Below are 26,496 nucleotides of genomic sequence, written 5' to 3' on the forward strand. Positions count from 1 at the left end.
ATGTCATCTTCCCCCTTCCCCTACCATTGCCAGGAAAATACCAATATTCCGTGAAGTCAGTATTCACGTGTGTCATTCTCGGGGGCCAAGCTGAGTTAGTGGACAGTCATTCCACAGTACGGGATGTCGGGTCAGCTCAGGAAGTTCCCCTTAGATGTCACCTCAGTAGCCCTCGTCCCCACCTTGTACCATGTGAATGTCCTCAAGAGAGAAAGAGTCCCCAGCCGGCCAGTCTCTTGGCGACCTCAGTTGCAATTCAGTAATTGTCGATGGATGGACCAATGTGTTAAGAGGTGGGTGGATGGAAGAAAGGAAAGAAAGAAGGACTGTGGGAAGGGTGGAAGGAAGGGTAAATTAACAGTTGGACCTTTTTTTTTTTCCCTCTGAAAAGATGTGAGCAGAATCATGTTTTTTACATAAGCCAGAATCTTTTCCTCTTTTTTCTCAGGTGAAATAAAAACGCAATATGGAGATTCCTAATTTCCGTTGGAAGAAAGCAAAGAGCCACGTGTGATCTAAGTAGCATATTTTGTCTGTCTGAGCTGAAGATGAGTGACTTTCTAGCTTGCGTGACATATATCTGTGCCCCGCCCCTGGAAATACGTGGTCCTTGCTGCGATTCGTTTAGCTTTTTTTTAAAGTGGTCTCTGGTTTGTGTGCAGTGGATGAAGTAATTGGAGTGAGTGCTTCTCCCAAGAGACAGAATCAATCAGCATCGTAGAAGATGGTGACATTTTAGAAAGAAACTCTGAGGAAAATGTCACGCTTAAAAAATTAAACACACTGACTCCAGATTGATTTTTATTACACTCAGATGGATACCCTGATTGACTATCAGTCTTACAGATGTTTAGCACAGTTCTCACTTCTCTGATAATCAGAATAATCTAATTTTCAATGTCATTTAATGTACTCTATTCAAGGTTATAATAGATCATGTTTCTAATAAAACCCAGCAATTATGGAATGAATAATACAGGAAGACGGGCATTCAGATTCCCGGGATTTTAAGCAGCACCGAGAGAAAGTCTTCGGCACGCCCCTTCCTTTATTTTTTATTTTTTGATTTAATAGGAAAACATTTTTTTATTGTAAATGGGATCTTTTTTTAAAATTTATTTTTATTGGTGTATAGTTGATTTACAATGTTGTGTTAGTTTCTGCTGTACAGCAAAGTGATTCAGTTATACATATACTTATATCCACTCTTCTTTAGATTCTTTTCCCATATAGAATATTACAGAATATTAAGTAGAGTCCCTGTGCTATACAGTAGGTCCTTGTTGGTTATCTATCTTACATATAGTAGTCTGTATATGTCAATCCCAGTCTCCCAATTTATCCCTCCCCCGCTTTCCCCCTTGGTAACCATAAGTTTGTTTTCTACATCTGTGAAGCCCATTCCTTTAAATGTGAGGTACACTCTGAATCACTGACTGCATTATATAGGTTATTTCTTTCCTGCCCATGATCTGAATGGGACTTCACCAGATTTGGCTGGAAAAAAAAAAAAAATTCTTGGGAGGAAACAGCAAGATTTGAATCCTTCTAATATATGTTATTAGTGCACCTGGAGAAAAGTGACAGGTAGCCGAGTTATTTATTGAGTTTCTCTAGTGATTGCCGCTTTCTCTCCATTTTTGATATACACCCCCTGGAGAAATACCATATTTTAGTTCTAAATATTTTTCCAATATCCACTGAAGCAGCAGCTGACGTTATGGATGTTTCAGGGTGAGCCACAGGGTATCTAATTTGGAGGAGGTTTGACACTGTATTTAGAGCCTAATACTTACCTGACTATGTTTCCTTTGGTTTCTTTCTTTCTTTTAAAGGCCTACTCACTTCTTTAGGAATAAGTTGTGCTCTTTCTATTTGTGGCTTCTAACCAACTGCAGTCATGTTGGCATCTGGGTAGGGATGGTGGGTCCCTCTGCTATGGCCTGGGGTTTGGTCGGATGGTCAGGCATATGTGACGCGCTGTCACACCTGGCCACCCAACAAGCAGTGGCACCTCTGGGGTCTCCCCTTTCATGCTGGGCTCTCTGTGAGGGGTCCCAGGTAGGGCAGAGGAGGCCACAGGGGCTGTCAGGCTTCAAGAAGTTTAAACTAAAGGGAGAGGCCTTAGACAGAAGGCTCCTCCCGCTAAAATTGGTCCTGGAGGTGAACCTGGCAGAATGAGAACTTCAGAAGGGCTGAGGCTTCCTGCAGATCCTCAGTGGAGCAAATGACGGGCGGGTCCAGATGAGATGCCCTCTGGACCCGTGAGGCGTCCTGAGGCAGAGCCATGAGGACGCAGTGCCGTGAGGTCACAGTGGGAGGACGGCTGGGCAGACAGCACGGAGGGGCGAAGGCCACAGGCACGCCTTCCTCCTGAGATCTTGGGTGAATCAGATCCCGGAAGACCACCAGAGCTCTCTGTGTTTGTGGCCGGTCAGAGCACATCTTGGAAGATGATTGTTTTTTGTTCTGCGCACCTCATGTTCAGAGCAGTCATCTAGAACAGAACATTATCCAAAGCCGGTGGAGAGGGATGATGTGGAATCCAGCTGTCCCACTATGAGATATGACGGAACACGCCAGAAATTCAGAGGGTGGAGAGATTCAGCCGTAGGGAGAAGATAATTGCTCTGAACTGTGTGAGGGGCCATGAGCAAAAAAGAAAGTCACAAAGTGTGCTACCGTTAATCGAGCACTGAACTTTTTCATAGCCTCTGTTAGATGAGTACCATTGCTTACTGGTCACGGTAACTGACGCTGAGAGAGGCCAAGGAAATTGCCTGAATTTACGCAACTCCTGAGCCAGAGTCGAGATGTAACCCAGCTCTCCCCCAGCGCTTGTGACCTATGCCATAAGCAAGAGCTCCAGAGACTGATTTAGGTGATCGGTAAGGTCCCTTTGCAGCTGTAAACCTCCTAGGTCTCCATTCAGGACACACGTTCAAAGTCATTTCCTGATATTCAGAAATATTCCAGGCATAGGGAAGGGATCCTCTCTCACAGTACCCAAAATAAAGTGGGGTTGGTCTGGGAACACTTGCTGCTTAAATCAGGTGGTTTGAGAGACCGAGGGCCCCTTTGCAGTTAAGGTCGTCGGCAGTAAAAGCTGTCTACACGGTTGAAAATGGCTGGCTTACCATCCTGCACTTTCCTGGAGCCTCAGGAAAGGGAGTGAGAGTATGTGCGTATGTTGTGTGTGTGTGTGTGTGTGTCCGTCTGTCTGTGTGTCTGTCTTAGGGCGTTGAGGAGGTCATGGCCTGAAAAATTAATGAGAAAAATTATCAAAGGCTTTAGGGACAGGGTCTTAGCAGGGTACTGAGGATGAAAGGAGAGACCTTCAATGATGTGCCGTACTGAGAACCTAAGGTTCCCTGAGCGCTTCACTGAATGTTTTAGCAGCGAGAGAGGATGAGTCAGGAGACCTCTGTGGAAACAGCCTGTTTTAGCTCTAACAGTGCTATTTCTACTTTACTTTTTATTGTATTATAGTGTATTTGCCTACCTTTCGCAGATGAGCCATCGTCTGCAGAACATCATTCACAGAGAGGATGCAGGCAGACAGAGCTGACCTTGGCAGGTACACAGGATGAGGGAGAGAGAAGGACAGGTCTGCCTCTGTCACTGGGAGAGGGCCCCTGGATGGGTGGTGGGTCCAGTCGCCGAGCTGGCAGCACCAAAGGGAAGGAGCCGTGTAAGGGCAGCTGGAGGGGCCCCTCTTAGGAGAGGATCAGTGTGAGGGGTGGAGAGGTGCCTAGTGGGCAGTGAGGTGTGCAGGTCTGACGCTTAGGGGAAGTCGGGGCCAGAGGTGGGAACTTGGGCCTCCTGGATGTACGTACTTGGTGGTAGAGGGCTTGGGCCCGGATCTCAGGAGACGTGAAGGGTGAGAAGAAGGCTAGGGGTGCTCCCAGGCGTAGGGAGTCCTTTAAATGGGCTGCCAGAGACCTCGTGGGGATCCCAGGACGCAGCTGCCTCAAGTTCAAACAGGCCGTCCATCTCCTCATTATAAACCTGGGAGTCGGCAGTAGTTCTCAGGCAAGAGAAGCCCAGTCCATATTCGCCAGCATTTCTCTTTTGGAAGTTAGTTAGCTCAAGGCACTTTTTAATACCACGTTTCGTAATTGTTGCTATTTTTTTTTTAAGTCCGGACACATCTTAAGAAAGTGGTATAACTTACTGACCTTTCCCTGTTTTTAAATAAAGTGGCTACCAGCGAGAGCCCTGGGATGAGAGGGTCAAGCTGACAATCATAGGTGACCAAGGGCCCCTGTGCAGTTAAGGTGCCTGGTAGCAAAAAGTCCATGTGATTAAAAATGGCAGTTCCCGGAGCAGCCCAATCATTGTGCAATTTCCTGAACTCAATCAAAAGATGACGGGGTAAGTGGGGGAACAGGCCGGGCAGGGGATCCGGTGGAATTAATAAGAAGAATATGACTTTAGAGTCCAGCATTCCTTTCCAGCTTAGGGTCCGGCCCACCTCATCTGTGTGCGAAGTTATGCCACATGTGTCTCAAGACAGTGGAAATGTCTGGGGTCGGGGGGTGGCTTAGGTGGGAGGGCTGCCGGCCCCTGCTGGAAGGGACCTGGTCGTCAGTGGAAAGGAGGAGGGGGCATCCTCGTCTCGGTGGCTGGTTAGGGCTGCTTAGGCCAGGGTGACCTCCCTGCTCGCGTTCTGGATGTTTCCAGGGTGGCTGGTTCTGCTTTGAGTACAGGAGGGTCACCGCCTCACTCAGTGTGGTCTAGCTGACAGGTTTTCAGGTCCCTTCTCACCCTTGACTTCTCTCCCTACTGAAATCTGCAAGAAGGAGACAGAACCTTGCCCCTCTAAACTGAAGCAAGGGTGTGAGAAAAAGTTATGGAAAAAAGGACCTGGAAATATTTACAGATGGAAGAAGGCGACTCCCTTTTTGACACCTTCCAAGGAAGCAGCGGGGAGTGCAATGACTTCGGAGAAACTTTGAATACATATGTATCAAGGAAGAATAAGGACTTTGGAAGGAGAACCCCTCTTCCCCCCCTGCCCCCCAAAGTCATCTGCGGTGTTGCTTCACCAGATTCTAGAGCAGCGAATACACCACGTTTATCACGTCTCGTGTGTCCGTGCTCCCTCTCTGGACAAACGTCTGTGTCCAGAAGTCTCTGCAGCACTGCCTGTTGAATGCACTTCTAGGCACGGTCGCTGGCTGTCACTACACCCCGGCGGGTTTCCAGGCCAAGCTTTGTTAAGATGTCTTGTGAGAAGCGGAACTCCCATCACATCCCTACAACACCTCAGAACACCACGACCTCGAGTCCCTGAGGCTTTCTGCCCCCAAGAACTTTGCTCTCGCTTCCCCAAAGCCTGGAATGTTCTCCTAGTTCAGTGCTATCCGCTCAGATGTTCCTTCCGCGGGGAGGGTTTTCCCTGGCCACCTTCCCACTCCTGCCTCTGCTCCACTGTACCCCGCTGCTCTCCGGGTGACGGCCCTTTATTCTGCGTGCACTCTAGGAGACCCTCTAGCTCTCCACCAGGGTCTGGACGTACTGCAGGCCACAGTCAGGGGCGGGGGTGGAGGAGTCCCCGGAAGAAAATCTGTTGGAGGGGGCAGGGCTTTGGTGCTGGGCAGAAAGAACAATTGACGTCCAGTCTGTTGCCTGATCACTGAAATGGAAGAACAAACACAGGAGAGTGGGTGTTAAGTCATTTCTTTTTTGTTAAAAAGACTTTCTTCCTGGGAATTCCCTGGCGGTCCAGTGGTTTGGACCTGGCGCTTTCACTGCCGAGGGCCCGGGTTCAATCCCTGGTTGGGAAACTAGGATCCCGCAAGCCGTGCAGCGCGGCCAAAAACAACCAGAAAACCCACCAAAAAATACTTTCTTCCCTAATTTGGATTTACTCTACAAACAACTTCTTACAGATCAAGGACATTTTTTTAGAGTACGAGTCTGCAGACTACAGCCTGTGGACCAAGTCCAGACACAACCTGTTTTGGTGAAGTTCTGCTGGAACACAACCATGCCCTTCTGTGCACAGAGCCTCTTCTGCCCCGCGATGGCACAGTGGTGGCCACAGAGACTGTGAGTCCTGCAAAATCTACGATATTTACTGTCTGGCGTTTTGCGAGTGAGTCAGTACATAGCTCATCTAGCTTGTGTCTTTAATTTAGGAAAAGCTCTTTTGCCCCGATATATGCGATCCTTTCTGCCCCCAGCTCTTTAGAGGACCTGCTCCATCACCGCTTCCAGCTCCCTCCCCAAATGCCCCCGTCACAGAGACCCGGCTGCGTGCCGGTGCCCTGCCTGCTGTTGCTCTCCCCCGCATGCCCTTTCTCATAACGCCGTCGTTATCCGATGGTACACTGTACATGGATTTGGCCATCGTCTACCTTTCCCAAGAAGAAAAGAAACTCCCAGAAGCCGGGGACATCGCTTTACACAGTTACCTCCCCAGCACCTAGAACAGTGCCCGCGACAGAATGGGAGCTCAGGACGTGCTCTGAGGTTCAAGATCACCTTTAGGGTTGCTCGCAGGCAGCTGCAACTTCCCTGCATGTCCTCTGATGTTTCTTGGACGTCTGAGTTGGGACCCTGCACCGCTTTCCCTTCCAGGCCCTGCTTTCCTCTCCCCCGGGTCCCGAGGCTGCTGCCTCTACCCGGAAAGCATTCTCGGATGGCTTTTTTATGAAAAGGAGAGGAAAGCACGCTGTTGGGTGTGGGTTTAGAGGAGAGAGAAGGGAGGGCAGAGGGAGCAGAGTGGGGTGGCAGGAACGGCGTGTCTTACTTCTTGGGCTTGTTGCCGGTTTTTTGGGGTTTTTTGTTGTTTTTTTTTTGATTGCTTAGCTGAAGCTTCCCGGGGATAGAAATTCAGTTCTCTGCGTCAAACATCGAGTATGTGGCTCTGAGCCGTACCGGGAATGGTGACGATGCCTTGCTTTCTTTTCCAGATGAGTCTCTGCAGAAATAAATACCTGAGAATTAAAGTGTCGTAGGCCAGGAGGAAGATTTTTGTGAACTCAGTAGGATTTCAGCAGTCCTTCCCAGACGAAGACAATTTGGGCTGATCTGTTTGTATTGAGACACTGTTCACCAGGGGAGGGTGAAGTTGGCCACGATTCCGGCCACCACTTCACACACTGAGGTGGACGAGGCGGGCAGGGGGGGCTAGTTCTGCTGTTTCATTTTTCACGTTTTCTTTCAATCACACGTGTGGCCTGCGAGTCACCCCTCGATGGCATTCAGGGAAGCCAAGGCCAAGGAGAAAAATTCCTTAATCACAGTCCTCGTTGCATTCTCGTTATTAACACTAATCTTTTCTTTAAAGGAAACCGTCTCGAGAATTCTTTGATGAGCAGCAGCGTGTGGTTTGGAGCTAGAACTGGGTTTCAGTTCTGGCAGCTACGTGGCATTCAGCCTCTGTTTCCTCCTGTGCAGCTTGGGGACTCATAGTAACTCCTTCCAGTTAGGGTGACAGATAATGCATGTCTAGCACTTGACGCAGCCCGGGGAAGACACCCTCCCTCCCCGACGGGGTGGGGCTGGCCGTGACCCTGATAGTTCCTGTTAAAGAGAAGACACCAGCTCGCAGGCCGCGGCCCCCGATTTTGGGAAGCTGGTCTGTGACCGGAAGATTTTGAGTTGGAATTTTCACACTGGGTTGGAATTTCTCCCACCTTTGCATTTCAAAGCCAAGGGCAAGGAGCAGTGGATATTTTCTCACTGAGCATTTCTGACACCCGGGGTCGTCCGGTCCTGATTCGGGCGCGTCCCGGGAAGGCGTGCAGGGTGGGGTCTGCAGTACACGTGTGGAGTCAGTTCTCCCCTGTGCGCTTTGCCCCCCTCACCGTGGTCTTGCGCCCTCACCCGACTATCCCGCGGACTCGGGAACTCTGGTTCCCTGCGGCATCCCCGGTACCTGGATCAGGGCCTGACACCCAGAGCTGGTGGTCACGGCTCAGGAACTGTCAGTAGTAGCAGGAGTCCCGATGTGTCGAGTTCCAGATTGCTGCGTGTGCTTCAGATTCAGCTGATTGCCGGAAGTCGGGAACGGGAAGAACGAAGCCCAGAGGGGTAAGGGGCTCGCCGTCCCCTCCCACGGCCACCGCTCCCGTCAGCAGACTTTCCCTGAGAGCCTGTCTCCACACACTCACGCCTCCAGAGCCGGGACCCAGAGAGCCAGCTGCCCGCCGCACACACTGCACCGTGCCCTGGGGGCACGGGCCTTCCCTCATCGCGCAGCTCGGCCCTGCCCACTGCCCGGCGCCCTGGACCCCTCACATGGGCCCTCCCCATGGCCCCTCTTCTCTCGCTGGGAACTCCTAGCAACCACATGAGTGATGTCTCCACCCAATCGTTTCTTCACCATGGACAGAGCTGCCCTTCTAAAAGGCAGCTGGGGTCCTGTTGCTGCCACTGCGCTCCCGGTGAACCTAAACCGCAAGTCTCCTTGGCAAGGTTCGCCGGCCACAAGAGCCGCGGTCCAGCCTGAGCCTGGAACTCAGCCCCGGCCCTATTCTCTGCAGAACTTCAAAGCTGCCCTGTCGCTTCCACGCAGGGTTTCAAACCTGCCCTGTCTTCTGCCGGGAAAGCCCTCCCCGCTTCCCACCTGTGGCCACCTGAAGCCTCCTCCTGCGCCTGCGTGGGTCTCCGCATAGACAGTTCCTGCGTGAGTGTGTTAGCCTTCCGGGGAGCCCTCGACGACGGACAGTTGCAAACTCTCTGGGAAATCCACGCAGCCTTTTTCTGTTTGTAGGCATGGGTGGTTTCCCGGATGTCTCTAACAGGTTTGATTCTAGAAAGACAAGTTTTCCAGTGCCTGGACCCAAGTTTATTTCCTGGGTTGGGTTTTGAAGGGCTTTCCCTGACCACCTCTTAACCCTCCCCGCCCTCTGGCGGGGCTTCCATCCTACATTGCTCTGCTATAAATGTTCTCTTGAAAGTCACCACTTCCTCAGTCGCCAGACCGTGAACTTTGCTCCCTGTCCGTTCCTCCGACTCTCGGCGCCACTGGACACTCGGCCAGGCTTCTGCTGCTTCTCCGAATCCTTGTCTCCGTTAGTCACTGTGACTCTGGGTCGCCCCAGCTTTCCTGCCCTCTGCCCCTCTGCTCCGTCACAGCCTCCCGCCCCCCTTCCCGCCCGCTACAGGCCACACCCAGAGAGCAGTTCCGGCTCCACCTCGCTCTCCTCTCTCACCCTCCGCTGCTCGTCCCGGCTCCTGACCCCGACAGGCATCTGGGAGGTTCTGACCTGAGCCTCTGCAGCCTCTGGGACGGCTGCCTGATTCCTCACTCACCTGCCCTTAGGCCCAGCTCATCATTTTCCTGCCGAGTGTTCAATTCGCTATTCCATCCAAGCTACCTTACTTCTCTATAGACTCTTTGCCATACCGTCGTCATCCGGGAGCCACAGTGAAAATCTCCCTGTGACCTCTAGGGGTCCCCTTCTCCCCTTCCTCCAGCCGTGACCAGGTCCTGCGATTTCCCTCCCGGCGCCACCCTGCACATCCTGCCTTCTTTCTCTTTCCGTGTATCAACCAGTCTTCCCTCCCCACCTGTCCCCAGTCTCCAGTTTTCCCTCTGGTCGCACCAGCCGTCCTGCTCTCCTACAGACATGAGGTGGTCATTCCTGGAAGGATGTCCTCATGTCCCCCACATGAAGAAGGTTCTTCCCACCCTTTAAAGGCCATCGCAGAGCTAACTTCCTCGCGCGGCTGTGTCGGACCCAACCCTGAGGCCTTGGTCCACACCGTTCTCTTCATCTGGATTGTCTCCCTAACCCTCCAAGTCCTGTCCATATGAACTATTTGTTGAGCATCCCTTCTGGAGGCTCTGTGCACTGGACACCCAGCTCCTGGGGGGCGCGCAGCTCCAGAACCCTTCCTGGAGGGGTTGTCATGACGCCCACACGCTGAGTCGTCAGCTCCTGCATCTGTGGGACTAAATACCATCTTAAAACCTACTGCTTAGATTTTGTATTCCTGTTTAAACACCTCTCTTCTGGCATCTAGCTCACTGAATGATAGTTTTTGTTCAGGTGACTGTATCTTTTACTAGAATGTAAGTCTTTTGAAATGATACCCTTTCACTCTTGTTTCTTGAACATCAATCACAGTGTCAGGTACAGTGTAAGTACTCAATAACTATTTGAACAGATAGAGAAATAGATGAATGGATGGATGGACAGATAAATAGATGGACAGATGGATGAATGGACAGATAAATTGATGAAATAATAGATGGACAAATGGATGGATAGGCCAATGGACAGATCAATGGAGGAAAGATGGGACATATGGATGGATGGATAGAAGGGTGGACAGATGGATGGATGTAGAAAAAAACCTGCCATTAAGACTGAAATGGTTATCCTCACACCCATTATAACAATTCCTTTAAAAGTAACCTTGAGAGCTAAGCCAGCCTTTAAAACACTAACAGTAAGTTTAAATTTATCCATAATTTCTAGGAAAGGAGTTTATGGTTAATTGACTAATCATATCCAATAGTGGGCTAGCATACATCTTATATATGGACCGCTGATTCTCTAAAAGTTCAAATTAATAGAATGCATGTAGAACAAAAGTACTGAACACTGCACTTCCTTTGTGATTCTGAAAACCCTTAGAAAACCTTAGTGTTTGCAGGACCCCAGTGAGAATCACTGAGGGGAGTACAGGCTGACATAAACCGTTTAAAGGCCTTAAAGTTTTTCATTTAAACTAATATGTAAAATCAACACCCACACGTTCACATGTAGACCATTTCTGTAATATTTGGATTTCTAAAATGTATTTGACAATATGCAGGTATTTGGCCAACATCAGGCAGACTCGCAGACCATTTGTCTGTCTCTCAGACAAGATTCATCGAGTGTGGCAAGCAATATCTAAAAAGTTGGATCCCAAGGAAGCGAACATGGTCACGTCTGTTTGCTAAGCCAACTTCACGTGGAAAGTCCTGCCATGAGAAATGAAACCACTGAACATTTAACAGCTGTCCGGTTTACCTCTCTCCATTTTCCCCTAATCACTAGTGATGTGGCCCCAGGTGGAGCACTGATCTTGCCGTGGATAAAACTTCTTTCTTCTCCCTCATTTTCTCCCCCCTTCCTCTACATTTTCCTTCTTTACTTTATTCCTGTCTACTTATCCTGCTGTCTTAGCATTTCACATTTCAAAGCAGTCCATGTACAGCAAACCCTTAGAGTCTACACTACCTATCATGTACATTTTATTGAGGGAGAAACCATGCTTTATTTGACTCAGAAACTCCAGTAGCTACAGGACTCAATAAATGTTTGGTGAATAAGCAGATCGGTGTAGGACTCCCACTGGTTTCGTACCATTACACCGTGTTGCACTTATTTACATGTCTAAATATATATTACGAACCCTGTGTATGATGGAAAAATTCATTTCTCCATTTTTCAGATGGGAAACTGAGGCTCAGGAACATTAAGAGACCACCCTGAGTTTGCACAGTTAGTAAATGAAGGGCTGAAATTTGGGCCTTTGGAATTTTACCCCAATGTCATCCCACTTTTCCAGGGTACCTTTCATGTTATTTAAGACCCGTGGGGAACATGGGTCTTCATTAATTCCATACTTCATGTGTGTTGTCAATAGCCAAGCCATTGAAACAACCTAAGTGTCCATCAAAAGAGGAATGGATAAAGAAGATGTGGTACATATATATAATGGAATATTACTCAGCCATAAAAAAGAATGAAATAATGCCATGTGCAGCAACATGGATGGACCTAGAGATTATCATACTAAGTGAAGTAAGCCAGACAGAGAAAGACAAATACCACATGACATATGTGGAATCTAAAATGTGATACAAATGAACCTATCTGTGAAATGGAAACAGAATCATGGACACGGAGAACAGACCTGTGGCTGCCAAGGTGGAGGGGGCGTGGGGGAGGGATAGATTGGGAGCTTGGGATTAGCAGATGCAAACTATTATATATAGGATGGATAAACAACAAGGTCCTACTGTATAGCACAGAGAACTATATTCAGTATCCTGGGATAAACCATAATGGAAAAGAATATTTAAAAAAAGAAAAAAAATATATATATATATGTAACTGAATCACCTTGCTGTATAGCAGTAATTAACAAACATTGTAAATCAACTATACTTCAGTTAAAAAATACATAAATGATTTGTTTAAAAAAAGAAATTACAATCTTGTAAAGTTTTAGTGCAGTATCAAGAATATCCACAATTATTTGCTAAGTCTATTGAAACACACCTCCCTTTTCTTTCATATATTCCATGAAAAGAACATATTACAAGAGACTAAATGCAGAGGCAGATACAAAAACCTAGCTGACTTCTAGTAAACTAGAAATTAAGGAGAAAAAAAATTATGTGTGTTGTAACAGATGCGGGCAGGATTTTGAACCTTGAATTGAAGGAATGACAAATTGTTTTCTTTTTTGCCTTAATTGCTGAATAAACACAACCACTGATTCAGATATATCATGTGTGAAAGAGCATGTGGGCGTGTGCTACTGCTGTGTAACCCATCCTTTACACAGACTGTATCTGTTAGCTATTGCTGTGTAACAAGCCACCCCAAAGCTCAGTGGCTTGACACAGTAAGCATTTGTTATTGATCACAAAACCATGGATCAGCAGGGTGGAACTTCTGGGCTCACTGGGCCCTCTCATAAGTCTGTGGTCAGCTGCAGCATGGGTGGCAGTACTGCCCATCTTGCCTGAGTGCTCTCCCAGGTTCAGGGCTAGGCTGGCTCTAGGTTGATTTAGGAACATTTTGGCTGGGCTGCTGGTCTCTCCTCCAGCAGGCTAGCCCGGGCTTGTTCCCACACAGGGGTGATGCTCTAAGAGGGACCAGCACAGGATCTCTCTGGGCCTAGGCTGGCACAACATGACTACCACTGGTTTCTGTCTGGCCAGTGCATCACAGGCCAACCCAGATACAGGGGTTGGGGAGCAGTCTCCACCTTTGGATGGAGGAGCTGGGGCATCACAGTGCAGAGGGTGTCCACAGGTGGAGCACTGGGGCATCATTTTTTTTTTTAACATGTTTATTAGAGTATAATTGCTTTACAATGGTGTGTTAGTTTCTACTGTGTAACAAAGTGAATCAGCTATACACATACATATATCCCCATATCCCCTCCCTCTTGCGTCTCCCTCCCACCCTCCCTATCCCACCCCTCTAGGTGGCCACAAAGCACCGAGCTGATCTCCCTGTGCTATGCGGCTGCTTCCCACTAGCTATCTATTTTACATTTGGTAGCGTATATATGTCCATGCCACTCTCTCACTTCGTCCCAGCTTACCCTTCCCCCTCCCCGTGTCCTCAAGTCCATTCTCTACATCTGCGTCTTTATTCCTGTCCTGCCCCTAGGTTCTTCAGAACCATTTTTTTTTTTTTTTTGGATTCCATATGTATGTGTTAGCATATGGTATTTGTTTTTCTCTTTCTGACTTACCTCACTCTGTATGACAGACTCTAGGTCCATCTACCTCACTACAAATAACTCAATTTCGGTTCTTTTTCAGGCTGAGTAATATTCCATTGTATATATGTGCCACATCTTCTTTATGCATTCATCTGTCAATGGACACTTGGGTTGTTTCCATGTCCTGGCTATTGTAAATAGAGCTGCAATGAACATTGTGGTGCATGACTGTTTTTGAATTATGGTTTTCTCAGGATATATGCCGAGTATGGGATTACTGGGTCATATGGTAGTTCTATTTTTAGTTTTTTAAGGAACCTCCATGCTGTTCTCCATAGTGGCTACATCAGTTTACATTCCCACCAACAGTGCAAGAGGGTTCCCTTTTCTCCACACCCTCTCCGCACTGGGGCATCTTTAGGTGAGCAGCCCTTCCTGGCACTGCACTCCTGCTGCCCGGTTCTGAGGGCTTGTTGAGGGGTCCTGTGGCCCCAGGGGAATCACTGAGGCCGTGTCTCAGAACTTTCTCCAAGCTAAGTGCCTCATTTCTATTTTTTTAATTAATTAATTAATTAGTTTATTTATTTATTTTTGGCCATGTTGGGTCTTCTTTGCTGTGTGCGGGCTTTCTCTAGTTGTGGCAAGCGGGAGCTACTCTTCATTGCAGTGCACGGGCTTTTCATTGCGGTGACTTCTCTTGTTGCAGAGCACGGGCTCTAGGCGTGTGGGCTTCAGTAGTTGTGGCATGTGGGCTGAGTAGTTGTGGCTCGCAGGCTCTAGGGCGCAGGCTCAGTAGTTGTGGCCCACCAGCTTAGTTGCTCAGCGGCATGTGGGATCTTACCAGACCAGGACTTGAACCTGTCTCCCCTGCATTTAACCACTGCGCCACCAGGGAAGTCCCCTCATTTCTATTTTAAGAAATGTTTTAAAAGGGAAAATAGGAGAATGTCAACCAGAACTGCAATTCATTTTCTGAAAATTAATTGGGTTTAGAGGACCATAGGAGTGAAAACTTTGGCTGCTAGAATTGATCTTTTTTTTTCCATTGGAGTATAGTTGATTTACAGTGTTGTGTTAGTTTCTGCTCTACAGCAAAGTGAATCCATTATACATATACATATATCCACTCTTTTTAAATTCTATTCCCATATAGGTCATTACATAGTATTGAGTAGAGTTCCCTGTGCTATACAGTAGATCCTTATTAGTTATCTATTTTATTTATAGTAATGTGTGTATGTCAATCCCAGTCTCCCAATTTATCCCTCCCCCTCCCTTATCCCCTGGTAACCATAGTTTGTTTTCTACATCTGTGACTCTGTTTCTGTTTTGTAAATAAGTTCATTTGTACCCTTTTTTTTAGATTGCACATATAAGCGATATCATATGATATTTTTCTTTCTGTGTCTGACTTACTTCATTTAGTATGACAATCTCTAGGTCCATCCATGTTGCTGAAAATGGCATTATTTCATTCTTTTTTATGGCTGAGTATTATTCCATTGTATATATGTGCCACATCTTCTTTATCCATTCCTCTGTGGATGGACATTTAGGTTGCTTCCATGTCCTGGCTATTGTAAATAGTGCTGCAGTGAACATTGGGGTGCGTGTATTTTTTTTCAGTTATGGTTTTCTCTGGGTATATGCCCCTGAGTAGGATTGCTGGATCATATGGTAGTTCTATTTTTAGTTTTTAAAGGAACCTCCATATTGTTCTCCATAGTGGCTGCACCAATTTACATTCCCACCAACAGTGTAGGAGGGTTCCCTTTTCTCCACACCCTCTGCAGCATTTATCGCTTGTAGATTTTTTTTGATGATGGCCATTCTGACCCATGTGAGGTGATACCTCATTGTAGTTTTGATTTGCATTTCTGTAATAATTAGTGATGTTGAGCATCTTTTCATGTGCTTTTTGACCATTTGTATGTCTTCTTCGGAGAAATGTCTATTCAGATCTTCCACCCATTTTTTGATTGGGTTATTTGTTTTGATATTGAGCTGCATGAGCTGTTAGTATATTTTTATATTTTGGAGATTAATCCCTTGTCGGTTGCTTCATTTGCAAATATTTTCTCCCATTCTGAGGGTTGTCTTTTTATTTTGTTTATGGTTTCCTTTGCTGTGCAAAAGCTGTTAAGTTTAATTAGATCCCATTTGTTTATTTTTGTTTTTATTTTCATTACTCTAGGAGATGGGTCAAAAAAGATCTTGCTGCAATTTATGTCAAAGAGTGTTCTGCCTATGTTTTTCTCTTAGAGTTTTATAGTATCTGGCCTTTCATTTAGGTCTTTAATCCATTTTGAGTTTGTTTTTGTGTGTGGTGTTAGGGAGTGTTCTACATTCATTCTTTTACATGTAGCTGTCCAGTTTTCCCAGCACCACTTATTGAACGAGCTGTCTTTTCTCCATTTATACTCTTGCCTCCTTTATCAAAGATAAGGTGACCATAGGTGCTTGGGTTTATCTCTGGGCTTTCTATCCTGTCCCATTGATGTACATTTCTGTTTTTGTGCCAGTACCATACTGTCTTGATTACTGTAGCTTTGTAGTATAGTCTGAAGTCCTGGAGTCTGATTCTTCCAGCTCCGTTTTTCTTTCTCAAGATTGCTTTGGCTGTTCAGGGTCTTTTGTGTTTCCATACAAATCATGATGGAGATTGTTGTTTAAGATATGACAGCCTGTAACTTGCTGTGAAGAATGTATGTGACACAGAGCAGGATACAGGCTCATCTGAAACAGTCTGCCGGGAAATTTCTTTTTGTTATATGAAGCCCCCCGCCCCACCTCACCATCAGATACTGCTTTGAATGAAGTCTTTGTCTTCATGAAAAAAATCTAAAGGGTTATACCAACACCTCTGTTCAGTCATGTCACTCTGGATACATGGCCCTTATTTTAAGACTCTAGATTCCTGACTCTCAGACTGCCTGCAGTTTTACCGAGTCAAAAAGACCCACTAAACAGCCTCTCCGACACAAGAGGGCAAGTTGAGCTCTGCAGAAGGAACTTCAGCTTATATAATAAAGCATGTCCTGCCCATGAAAATGGTTTATGGCAGTGGAGACTGAACTGTCCTTTTCTAAGCTGGCAGTTTTTACAGACGACGTGAGTTGATCATGCAGTGGGTGTGAGTTTACTCCTGATTAAAAGGCAAATGGGAGACTTCCCTGGTGGCACAGTGGTTAAGGCTCTGCACTCCCAATGCAGGGGGCCCGGGTTCAATCCCTGGTCAGGGAACTAGATGCTACATGCATGCCGCAACTAAGGAGCCAGTGAGCCACAACTAAGGGGCCTGCTGGCCGCAACTAAGAAGCACACCTGCTGCAACCAATACCTGCTGCAACCAAATAAATAAAATAAATAAATAAAATAAATATTAAAACCAAAAAGGTAAAGGACCACAGCCTTGGTGTCTTCAGTTTCCATTTTTTAGCATCTAGTTTTATAGCATCAGTAAAGTCCTTCATCTCAGCCCTGATCATACTGGATGACTCTGCCACAGACAGAGCCAGGGAAACACCACCACCAGTGGACAGATTTCGTGAGAGCCATCCTTTGTCAGGGCCCCTTGCTGCCAGAGGCAATGAGCAGAGAAGGACCATGGGTGGTGGAGGAAGGCATCCAGAGGCCGCCTGCACTTTCTTGACTGCTCATGACCAAGTGCTTACTTTTATGCATAAGGCAGGAGTGTTTGTCTCCAGAGTTAAACTTAGGATATTTCCTATAGTTCATCCAAGACTCTTCTCCAAAGGAAAGGATTTGCCCCTTATAGCAGAGCCTCTAAACTCCAAGTCTCCCTGCAAGAATGCCCACCACCCTGGGCCTGCTGCAGATAAACGCGGCCGCACCAGGCTGCCCCCACCAGCCCCGACAGAGGAGGAAAGTGTTTGGGATTATGCAACAGAAGGAACACAGTTCCCTGGAGAGGAGATCACATCTCCATAAGTAAAAGCAACCAGTGAGAGGAAAGTGTGTTTAAAATCATTTGCAAAGTGTTGTTAGTAGAATATACCACTTTAACTAAAAGACGTATTTGGCCTTTGTACATTCTAATATTTGGGGATTTTCTGTAAGTGCTTGGAATAACTTGAAGAAGCTGAGCTAGGCTGGTCGACCCTGGTTAAACTCTCAGCATGCTGTGTCCAGACTGTTCCCCCCAAGACTTGCATATTTAATATTCTCTAAAAATTCTAAGTATGCTCCCTTGCTCGGTCACCACGAGTGCCATGCCGTTCCGTACACTTTGCGTTTATGCTGGGCCCACATCACCCTCTGAAATCCCTGCACATAGGCTGCCACGTGGCAGACTAGAGCGGTCCCTGGAGGATGCTATTTTGACCTCCATTTCAAAACCCCAAAATCAAGGTCCAAGCACAGGGGCTGAATTCATTTAACAGACTCTCATGGGTGCCCTGCCCTCAGCCTGGTCCAGAGGCATGTGTCTTGGTAGCAGTGGAGAAAACTTAGCTGCAACCTCACTCACTAACCTCCTTTCTCTGTGTATTTGTTCAAATTTCTACGAGTGCCTCCGTGGCTATTGCTGAATCGGGAGAAAGACGCAGTCTCCACCGCACAGGGAATTCTGACATTAGGGCTGTTTCACTCACCCCAACCCACGCAAGGTCACAGTAGGACCTGCTCTGTTAATTGCTTGAGTTCCAACCGCAAATCCTGAAGTTATGGGAATGTATTTCTCTACTAGTTACAGATCCACCTGCCTTCAAGTTCATGTGTATAATTAGTTCAGAAAATGATGTTTAAACTGAGATGAAACTACATCTGTATGTTAGTTAGAGACCCTCCCCTACTCACGGCAAGCAGATAGCTCTCATCACCGACTGTGGTCCATTATTCTTATAGTTAGTAAGGAGGTGAAAAGTCAAGTTGAAGGAATTCCAGACTTTAATATTCAAACAAGAATAAATAGACCATTATGCTTCCTTTGCTAGACTGACTATAGAGAATTTTAGTGGACAAAATCACTGTTGATTGTATTTTCCTTTCCTTTTTTTTTTTTTGATGTGAAAGAATTACTAGTGAAGCGTTGTTTCATCTCTTCCTGAATCCAAGTGAAGTTTCTGAATTCCGCATGTTTCCTGCATTACATTTTTATTGTGTGCATAGGAATCAATATTCCAGATACGTGCACAAGCGCACACGTTGAAATGAACATGACTTCATTTATTGTCATGATTAGACATTCAAAAAAAAGTGCTTGGGTGTCTGCTTTCATATTCCTAGGTCGAGATCTGTACATCAGAGGTATTTGTATAAGTGACACTTTTATTACGTTCATTTCATTTGCAATATGATAGTGGATCATAAATATGTTACTTCTGTGCCACCAAATCTGATTTGTGGCACTTAGCCCTCACAAGGAGAATACTTGATATCTTCTGAAGCACCTTTCGTCCAAGAAGCGCTTTGCAGACACGGGGCCGGGCTCTACCAGGTGTGTCGATCACACTCGTGAGGCTTTGCATGCCTGCCGCTTTATCGGCTGCACTGTTGGGGCCGAGAGTGGCCATGAGTCCCTTGCAGGCCCGGAGCTGATGACGCGACCTTTAATTTCTGGAAGAAAGAGGCTCAGGTGAGCTCTGCGTTGCTGCACCCAGGCCCTGATGGCCAACAGAGCTCCACATCTGCCACATGCTCACCCTTCACCATAGGCCAGACGATGTATCAAGCCCTGGGGACGCAGACACGAGTAAAATATGGCCCTTGCCTTCCTGATGCTCACAGACGAGGAGGGGAGGGCCATGTGGAAGAGTAATTGCCCCGCTACACCGTGATGGGGCGCTGATGCAGAGGTGACAGTAGGTGCCCTCCTCCTGCCCCCCGCCCCGGCCCTCCCAGGGATGCACTGTGCCTGAAAGCAGTTGTCAAACCCCCAGGCACGTCGCAGGACTGGGCACATGCCAGCCAGTTGCAGTCGGGCTGAAAGAAGAGACCACCCCTCACACATCGCAGGCGGCCTTCAGGGCTGAGCACCTCCCAAACCAGACTTGCAGAGAAGAGCATGGCGGGCTCCCCACCTACCAGCCCATCCCTCCATCCCTCCCCCATCCCGCCTCCCCTTTCTCCAGCATCAGTTCCCGATCCTGGACCACCCGCCGCCCCCTACGCACACAACACACACACACACACATGCACACGTGCACACACGCACACGTGCACACACGCAGTGCTCCTGCAGCCTCCTTCATGACACTCACCACATCGTGGCGTCACATATGAGTGCGACAGATACGGCTGAGGGCCCCGGGGCCAGGTTTTCTGAGTTCAGAGTTCACGCCACATCACTTAACAGGAGGGGGCAGGTTACTTACTTTTCTGTGCCTCAGTTTTCTCATGTGCAAAATGGGCATAATAATGATACTTCCCTGTCAGGCGGCTGTGAGCGTTGAATGACCTAATATGAATAAATGGCTTCACCGAGCGCCCAGAGCTGCTGGGAAGCTGTATTAGCCTTTTCAGTCTTATCATAATTAACACTTTAGGGACTTCCCTGGAGGTCCAGTGGTTAGGACTCAGAGCTTTCACTGCCATGGCACAGGTTCAATCCCTGGTTGGGAAAGTAAGATCCAGCAGGCCGTGCGGCGTGGCCAAAACAAAACAAAGAACCCACAAAAAACAAAAAAACACTCTGGTACTGGAGTCTGAGTATCTGTAGTAATAGTGAGGCCAACAGTCCTATCACTGTCACTGCTATCACATGATTCATGTCTGTCTCCCACCATGAGTGAGCCCCGAGGCAGCAGGAGCCAGCTGTGTGGTCTCCACTCCATCCCCATGGCAGATGGCACAGAGGCTCACAAAACATTTGGTGAATGAACGAATGGACAAAGCTATGGTGCACCTGCTCACGTGGTGCCGCTACCAGCCGCCTTCTCTGAAAGCACCATTGCCGCTTACAGCCACGGACCCACAGTGCTGCCCACAGGTCCACTCATGTCCACGTGGAAGGGCTTCCATCCTCCTTCCTGTGTGACTAGCGCACAGAAGCTTCACAGGAGACTCACCCTTCCCACCCAGCCCACCATCCATCGAGGAGAGAGGCTGTAAGAGGGGCCGGCAGCTCTGGGGTGGGGAGTGATCAGATCCCCAGGCCCTGCAGCAACTGTGGGTGGCCCCCTGCCCCGCACTGCAGCCCTGCACAGGGGCGAGCTCCTGCCCCGCCCTGGCGGCTGCTGACATGAGTCCCCTGAGACAGGACAGAGACGCCTCCCCAGCCCTGCACTGCTTCATCCCTGGCACAGGGAGGGCCCTGTGATGGTCTCCTCTCTGACCTGGCTGCCGCAGCCCAGCAGGCAGGCAGCAGAGCCACTACCCAGGAGCTTGGCCTGGCCCCACCGTCTCAGCTCCAGGCTCACCCCTGCCCTTCCTTTGCCATGCTGAGTAGCACAGTGATCAAGCCTCCATGTGCCAGGGTCCCATCCCGGCTCCATCCTTTCTGTTTGTGTGACCTTGGGCAGGTTCTTAACCATTTTGTGACTCAGTGTTCTCATCTGTACAATGGGCATAATGGCACCTACCCCATAGGTTCTTCATGAGGGTCAAATGAGTTTATTTATAAAAAAGCATTTGGAATAGTGACTGGATATAGAAGGCATCCCTTATTCTGGACGTTCTGGCAGCCGTCCGCCCGCCTGGCCCAGATACCACATCTGTGCTCCACAGCAGTTCAAAAGCATTGAGCAAAGCAAAATGCTGAAGCCAGTGTTTAGAGAATCCATCCATCAACTTAGGAGCCTCTACATACTTGGGGTGTTATCGCCCACGGGGTGGCTGCAATTTGCAGTTGCTGAGGAGTCTGCGGTGGTCCCAGGAATCCTTTGGTGATGGACAGAGTTGGGGGCTGGGGACTCTGCTTTGGGAGGGCAGGAGCCGTCTGGAAGGGAGCATGAGGTCATGCACTAGTCCTCTGGCAACCAGTCAGCCGCTGAGAGTGCCCCAAGCTTGGGCCCCGGAGCACAACAGATGGAGCTCTGGCTTTGCAAATGAGGAGTGCCCCCGACCCGGTGCCCTGCGGCACTCTCCGAGGTCCCCTTCCCACCTCACCTCTGCTTTCCGCCTGGGTGCAGATGCTCAGTGGCGGCAGCTCACAGAGCATAACCCTCTAGAGCTGTGGTTGCTCCTCTGAGTTTGATTTTCCAGGGGGCCGTGGGTGGGCCGGGCGGCAGTGGGTGATGCTTAGGCGTGCTGGGGACGGACCGCAGGTACTGTGTGTGCCCCCGTCTTTGCTTTTGTATGTCTTCCACTGAAATCTTGACGAGTTTCAAACAGGGTGATCTTGGGCCTCGGGTTTCTAGAGTGGAGACATGGAATTATAATGCCCACCACTGCTGGTTCACTGTGGAATCTAGAGAGCAAGAGTTCTTCAGTTACGTGAAGGAGGGGCTGGCCCTCGCTGAGAGGTCGGTGAGCAGCGTTGCTGCCGCGGGTGAGTCAGGCGGTCCAGGTGCCATCGTGGTCAAAGCAGGTCCAAGTGTTGGTGTGGCCTCCCACCGGGGCTTTGAGTTTTTGTGGCTGTTCTTGTTGTTTTAAGATACAATTCACATAGCTTAAAGTATACAGTCCAATGGTTTGTAATATATTCTCACAGTTGTCCGGCTTTACTGCTGTCTAATTCTGGAATATTTTCATCTCCCCAGAAGGAACCCTGGGCCCAACTGGAGTTACTTTCCGTCCCCTCACTCCCACCCCAGCCTTTGGCAACCACCGACCTGCTTTCTTTCTGTGAATTAGCTTATCGTGAACATCTCCTAAGAATAGAACCATACAATACGTGGCCTTTTGTGACTTGCTTTTTTCGCTGACATCATGTTTTCAAGGTTCATCCATGTTGTAACATGTATCTGAATTGCATTCCTTTTTGTGGCCAATAATATTCCACTGTCTGGATAGACCAGTTTTGCTCCTCTGCTCATCAGGGGATGGGCACGTGGGCTGTTTGGAATCACGCTGCTCTGAACGTTTGTGTGCAGGTTTGCACGGATCGTACGCTTACGTTTGTGAGGACCTGCCAAACTGTTCTCCTCGGGGCTCTGTTTCAGAAGGACCATCTTACTCAGACAGGACTTCAGTGTTAGCTGAAGGAGAGGGTTCTCGGCAGGGCCAGGAGGGGGCAGGGGGGCAGGGGGGCTGGCAACCTGCCCTCAGAGCCACGGTGCTCACAAGGCCTCCGGCCGCAGCCTCCCCATCGAACGCAGATGCCCACTGCCTTGGGCTTGTCTCCCCTGTGCTGACCGTGTTCTCTGCATTCTCCCCACTTTATTTTCTTTAATTTATCTTATTGAAGTATAGTTGATTTACACTGCTGTTACTTTCTGCTGTACAGCAAAGTGATTCATTATATATATATATTCTTTTCCATTATGGTTTATCCCAGGATATTGAATATAGCTCCCTGTGCTATACAGTGGGACCTTGTTGTTTATCCATTCTCTGTATAATAGTTTGCATCTGCTCATCCCAAACTCCCAGCCCTTCCCTCCCCCAACCCCCTTCCCCTTGGCAACCACCAGTCTGTTCTCTATGTCCATGAGTCCACTTCTGTTTTGTAGATAGGTTCATTTGTGTCATATTTTAGATTCCACATATAAGTGATATCGTATGGTATTTGTCTTTCTCTGACTTACTTCACTCAGTATGATAATCTCTAGGTCCATCCATGTTGCTGCAAATGGCATTATTTCATTCCTTTTTATGGCTGAGTAATATTCCATTGTATATATGTACCACATCTTCTTTATCTGTTCCTCTGTCGATGGACATTTAGCTTGCTTCCATGTCTTGGCTATTGTAAATAGTGCTTCTGTGAACATAGGGGTGCATGTATCTTTTCGAACTAGTTTTCTCCGAATATATTCCCAGGAGTAGGATTGCTGGATCATATGGCAACACTATTTTTAGTTTTTTGAGGAACCTCCATCCTGTTTTCCATGGTGGCTGTGCGACTTTACATTCCTGCCAACAGCGTTAGGGGGCTCCCTTTTCTCCACACCCTCTCCAGCATTTGTTATTTGTAGACTTTTTGATGATGTATAAGTCTGATTAGTCCCATTTGTTTATTTTTGCTTTTATTTCTATTGCCTTGGAAGACTGAACTAAGAAAACATTGGTTTGGTTTATGTCAGAGAATATTTTGCCTATGAGTTTTTGCCTAGGAGTTTTATGATGTCCTGTCTTATGTTTAAGTCTTTAAACCATTTTCTATTTTTTGCAATATAAGTTTTATTTATTTATTTTTGGCTGCATTGGATCTTCATTGCTGTGTGCGGGCTTTCTCTAGTCGCAGTGAGCAGGGTCTACTCTTCATTGCAGTGCACAGGCTTCTCATTGCGGTGGCTTCTCTTGTTATGGAGCACGGGCTCTAGGCGCACAGGGTTCAGTAGTTGTGGTGCATGGGCTTAGTTGCTCTGCAGCATGTGGGATCTTCCTGGACCGGGGCTCGAATCCATGTCCCCTGCATTGGCACACGGATTCTTAACCACTGTGCCACCAAGGAAGTCCCCTTTAAGCCATTTTGAGTTTATTTTCGTGTATGGTGTGAGGGTGTCTTCTAACTTCATTGATTTACATGCGGCTGTCCAACTTTCCCAGCACCACTTGCTGAAGAGACTGACTTTTCTCCACTGTACATTAGTGCCTCCTTTGTTAAAGATTAATTGTCCATAGGTGTGTGGGTTTATTTCTGGGCTGTCTGTTCTGTTCCATTGATCCATATATCTGTTTTTGTGCTAATACCACACTGTTTTGATTAATGTAACTTTGTAGTATTGTCTGAAGTCCTGGAGGGTTATGCCTCCTGCTTTGTTCTTTTTCCTCAGGACTGCATTGGCGATTCTGGGTCTTCTGTGGCTCCATATAAATTTTAGGATTATTCTAGTTCTGTGAAAAAGGTCATGGGTAATTTGATAGGGATCACCTTAAATCTGTAGATTGCTTTGGGTGGTATGGCCATTTTAACAATATTAATTCTTCCAATCCAAGAGCATGGGATATATTTCCGTTTCTTTGAATCATCTTCAATTTCCTTTATTAATGTTTTATAGTTCTCAGTATGTAAGTCTTTCACCACCTTGGTCAGGTTTACTCCTAAGTATTTTTTTTTTTTATTTTTTTGATGTGATTTCAAAAGGGATTTTTTTTTTTTTTTTTTTTTTACTTTTGCATTCTCCCTGCTTTAAACCATGCTGCCCTCACCTGTGTCCTGCACCTGTGGGAGTGGTTTGGGCACACAGCTAGCCTTCCTGTGAGGCTGAGATACCTCAAACTGTCTTTATGCACTCGTCCTAGTCCTGGAAACGTTCTGAGCCAAAGAACAGTGTCATTTCAGAGTCCTGGAGAAGAAAATCACAGGTTTTCTTCTCAAATGCGTCCACTTGGTTACAAACAAGCGAGTGGACACGAGGAAGGGTCGTGCCAGCTGGGTAGTCATGGGCACATCCCTTAGCCTCTCTGAGGCTTCGTTTCTTTGTCTGTAAAATGGGTTTAAAATTGCCTACCTGGGAAGGGGATGAAGTGAGGCACTGTAGACATGGCTCCCAGTACGATGCTGAGGATTCTCAGAAATACCCTCCCCACTGCAGGTGTGAGGCGCTTATACGGACCACGGGGTTTTTCAGTACCACTCACCCCCCCTCCCTTTTCCCTCCCTCCCCATCTCTTTCCTTTCACCTTTTCTCCTCTCCCTGCGCCTGTGCCTTGCTTTTACCCTGCCCTCAGCTCCTGCCCCAGGCGGCCTTGTGGTCCTCACGGTGTGGACCCAGACCCAGGAACCTGCCAGCTCTCAGATCGCCCGGGGCTCTCAGGAAGGACCAGGCCGAATCCTCTTAGAGCGGATCAGATCATGCCCTGGGTCGTTTGCAGCACAGACTCCCAGGTCAGGGTGGTGGCAGACACAGCAGGCAGTGTCCAGCCTGGCAACCCTGGGTTCCCGGGCAGTGTGGGTTGCATGACCTAGTTTTATCTGTCAGCCTCCCTGGGTCCCAGGTTCCTTCCCCAGGAGACCCTTGCCAGAGCCAGAGCTCTGAGTACTCCTCGAATCTGGGTCATCTGAGAGGCTGTTCTGTGGGACGACCACCCAGCATGGAGGCCAAGACCATGCCCATGAGGTCCAGGGCCAGACAAAGTGTGGGGATGAGGGCTGCGGGCAGATAAAGGTTGAATGAATGGACAGCTTTCCAGGCTGAGGGCTCATGATGCATAGATTATTACTTTCTAAAACTGTAAGTAATAAAAGACTGTATGACTAATACAGAAAGTTTAGGAAGCAGAAAAACATGAAGGGACAACACCCCAAATCCCATACCCTTGGAGATGAATTTCTTCGAAAGTGCCAGTTAAGGGAATTCCCTGGTGGTCCAGTGATTAGGACTCTGTGCTCTCACTGCTGAGGGCCCAGGTTCGATCCCTGGTGGGGGAACTAAGATCCCACAAGCTGGGGCCAAAAAAAAAAAAAAAAAGTTGCCAGTTAATTCAGAAAACTGAAAAGCAAAAAAATGAACCGAAAGGCCCAGCTAGGAATCCCTGGCTCCATTCTGGGACGTGTCTCCCAGGAAAAAGGGGTTTCCCTGGAGCGCCTTTCAGGCCATCCCCTCTGGAACTGCGGGGAACCTGCCCGGAAAAATTCTTCCAGGAACGAGTCCAGATAGGAAGTTCCCTCCGAACAAACAGGCTCTAGGCCCTCTGGGTGAGCTGAGCTCTCCTTAGGAACCAGCTGGCGGCTGCAGCGCAGACAGACAAGTCCGCCGGCAGCCACCCCCTCGCCTCGGGAGATGTGCTGGTCGGATCTCCTCCCCCCGACCCCCATCCCTTCCCAGGCAGCATCGGGTAGCGCAGCCCTGGCCACGAATGACTCTGGTCTGTCTGCTCTCTTGTCTGCAGCGGTCAGGAATGACAGAAACAAGAAAAAGAAGGAGCCTTCGAAGCAGGAATGCACGGAGAGCTACGAAATGACGGCCGAGCTGGACGATCTCACGGAGAAGATCCGGAAAGCCCACCAGGAAACCTTCCCCTCGCTCTGCCAGCTGGGCAAGTACACCACGGTGAGAGGCCCCGCCCACCCCG

General features: G+C 48.1%; 1 protein-coding gene across 5 annotated transcripts in view; it reads left to right on the forward strand.

Annotated features, from left to right (window-relative positions):
- Window positions 1–26,496, forward strand: part of RARB (retinoic acid receptor beta) — a 782,786-nt gene that overhangs the window by 723,396 nt on the left and 32,894 nt on the right. For all 5 annotated transcript variants that reach the window (XM_060298661.2, XM_060298662.2, XM_060298664.1 and 2 more), the window contains one exon: window positions 26,314–26,474. In XM_060298661.2, the coding sequence (XP_060154644.1) occupies window positions 26,314–26,474 (161 nt within the window). The remainder of the gene's footprint in view (window positions 1–26,313; window positions 26,475–26,496) is intronic.

This window comes from Globicephala melas, chromosome 4 (genome assembly GCF_963455315.2).
Source record: "Globicephala melas chromosome 4, mGloMel1.2, whole genome shotgun sequence".
NCBI lineage: Eukaryota > Metazoa > Chordata > Mammalia > Artiodactyla > Delphinidae > Globicephala > Globicephala melas.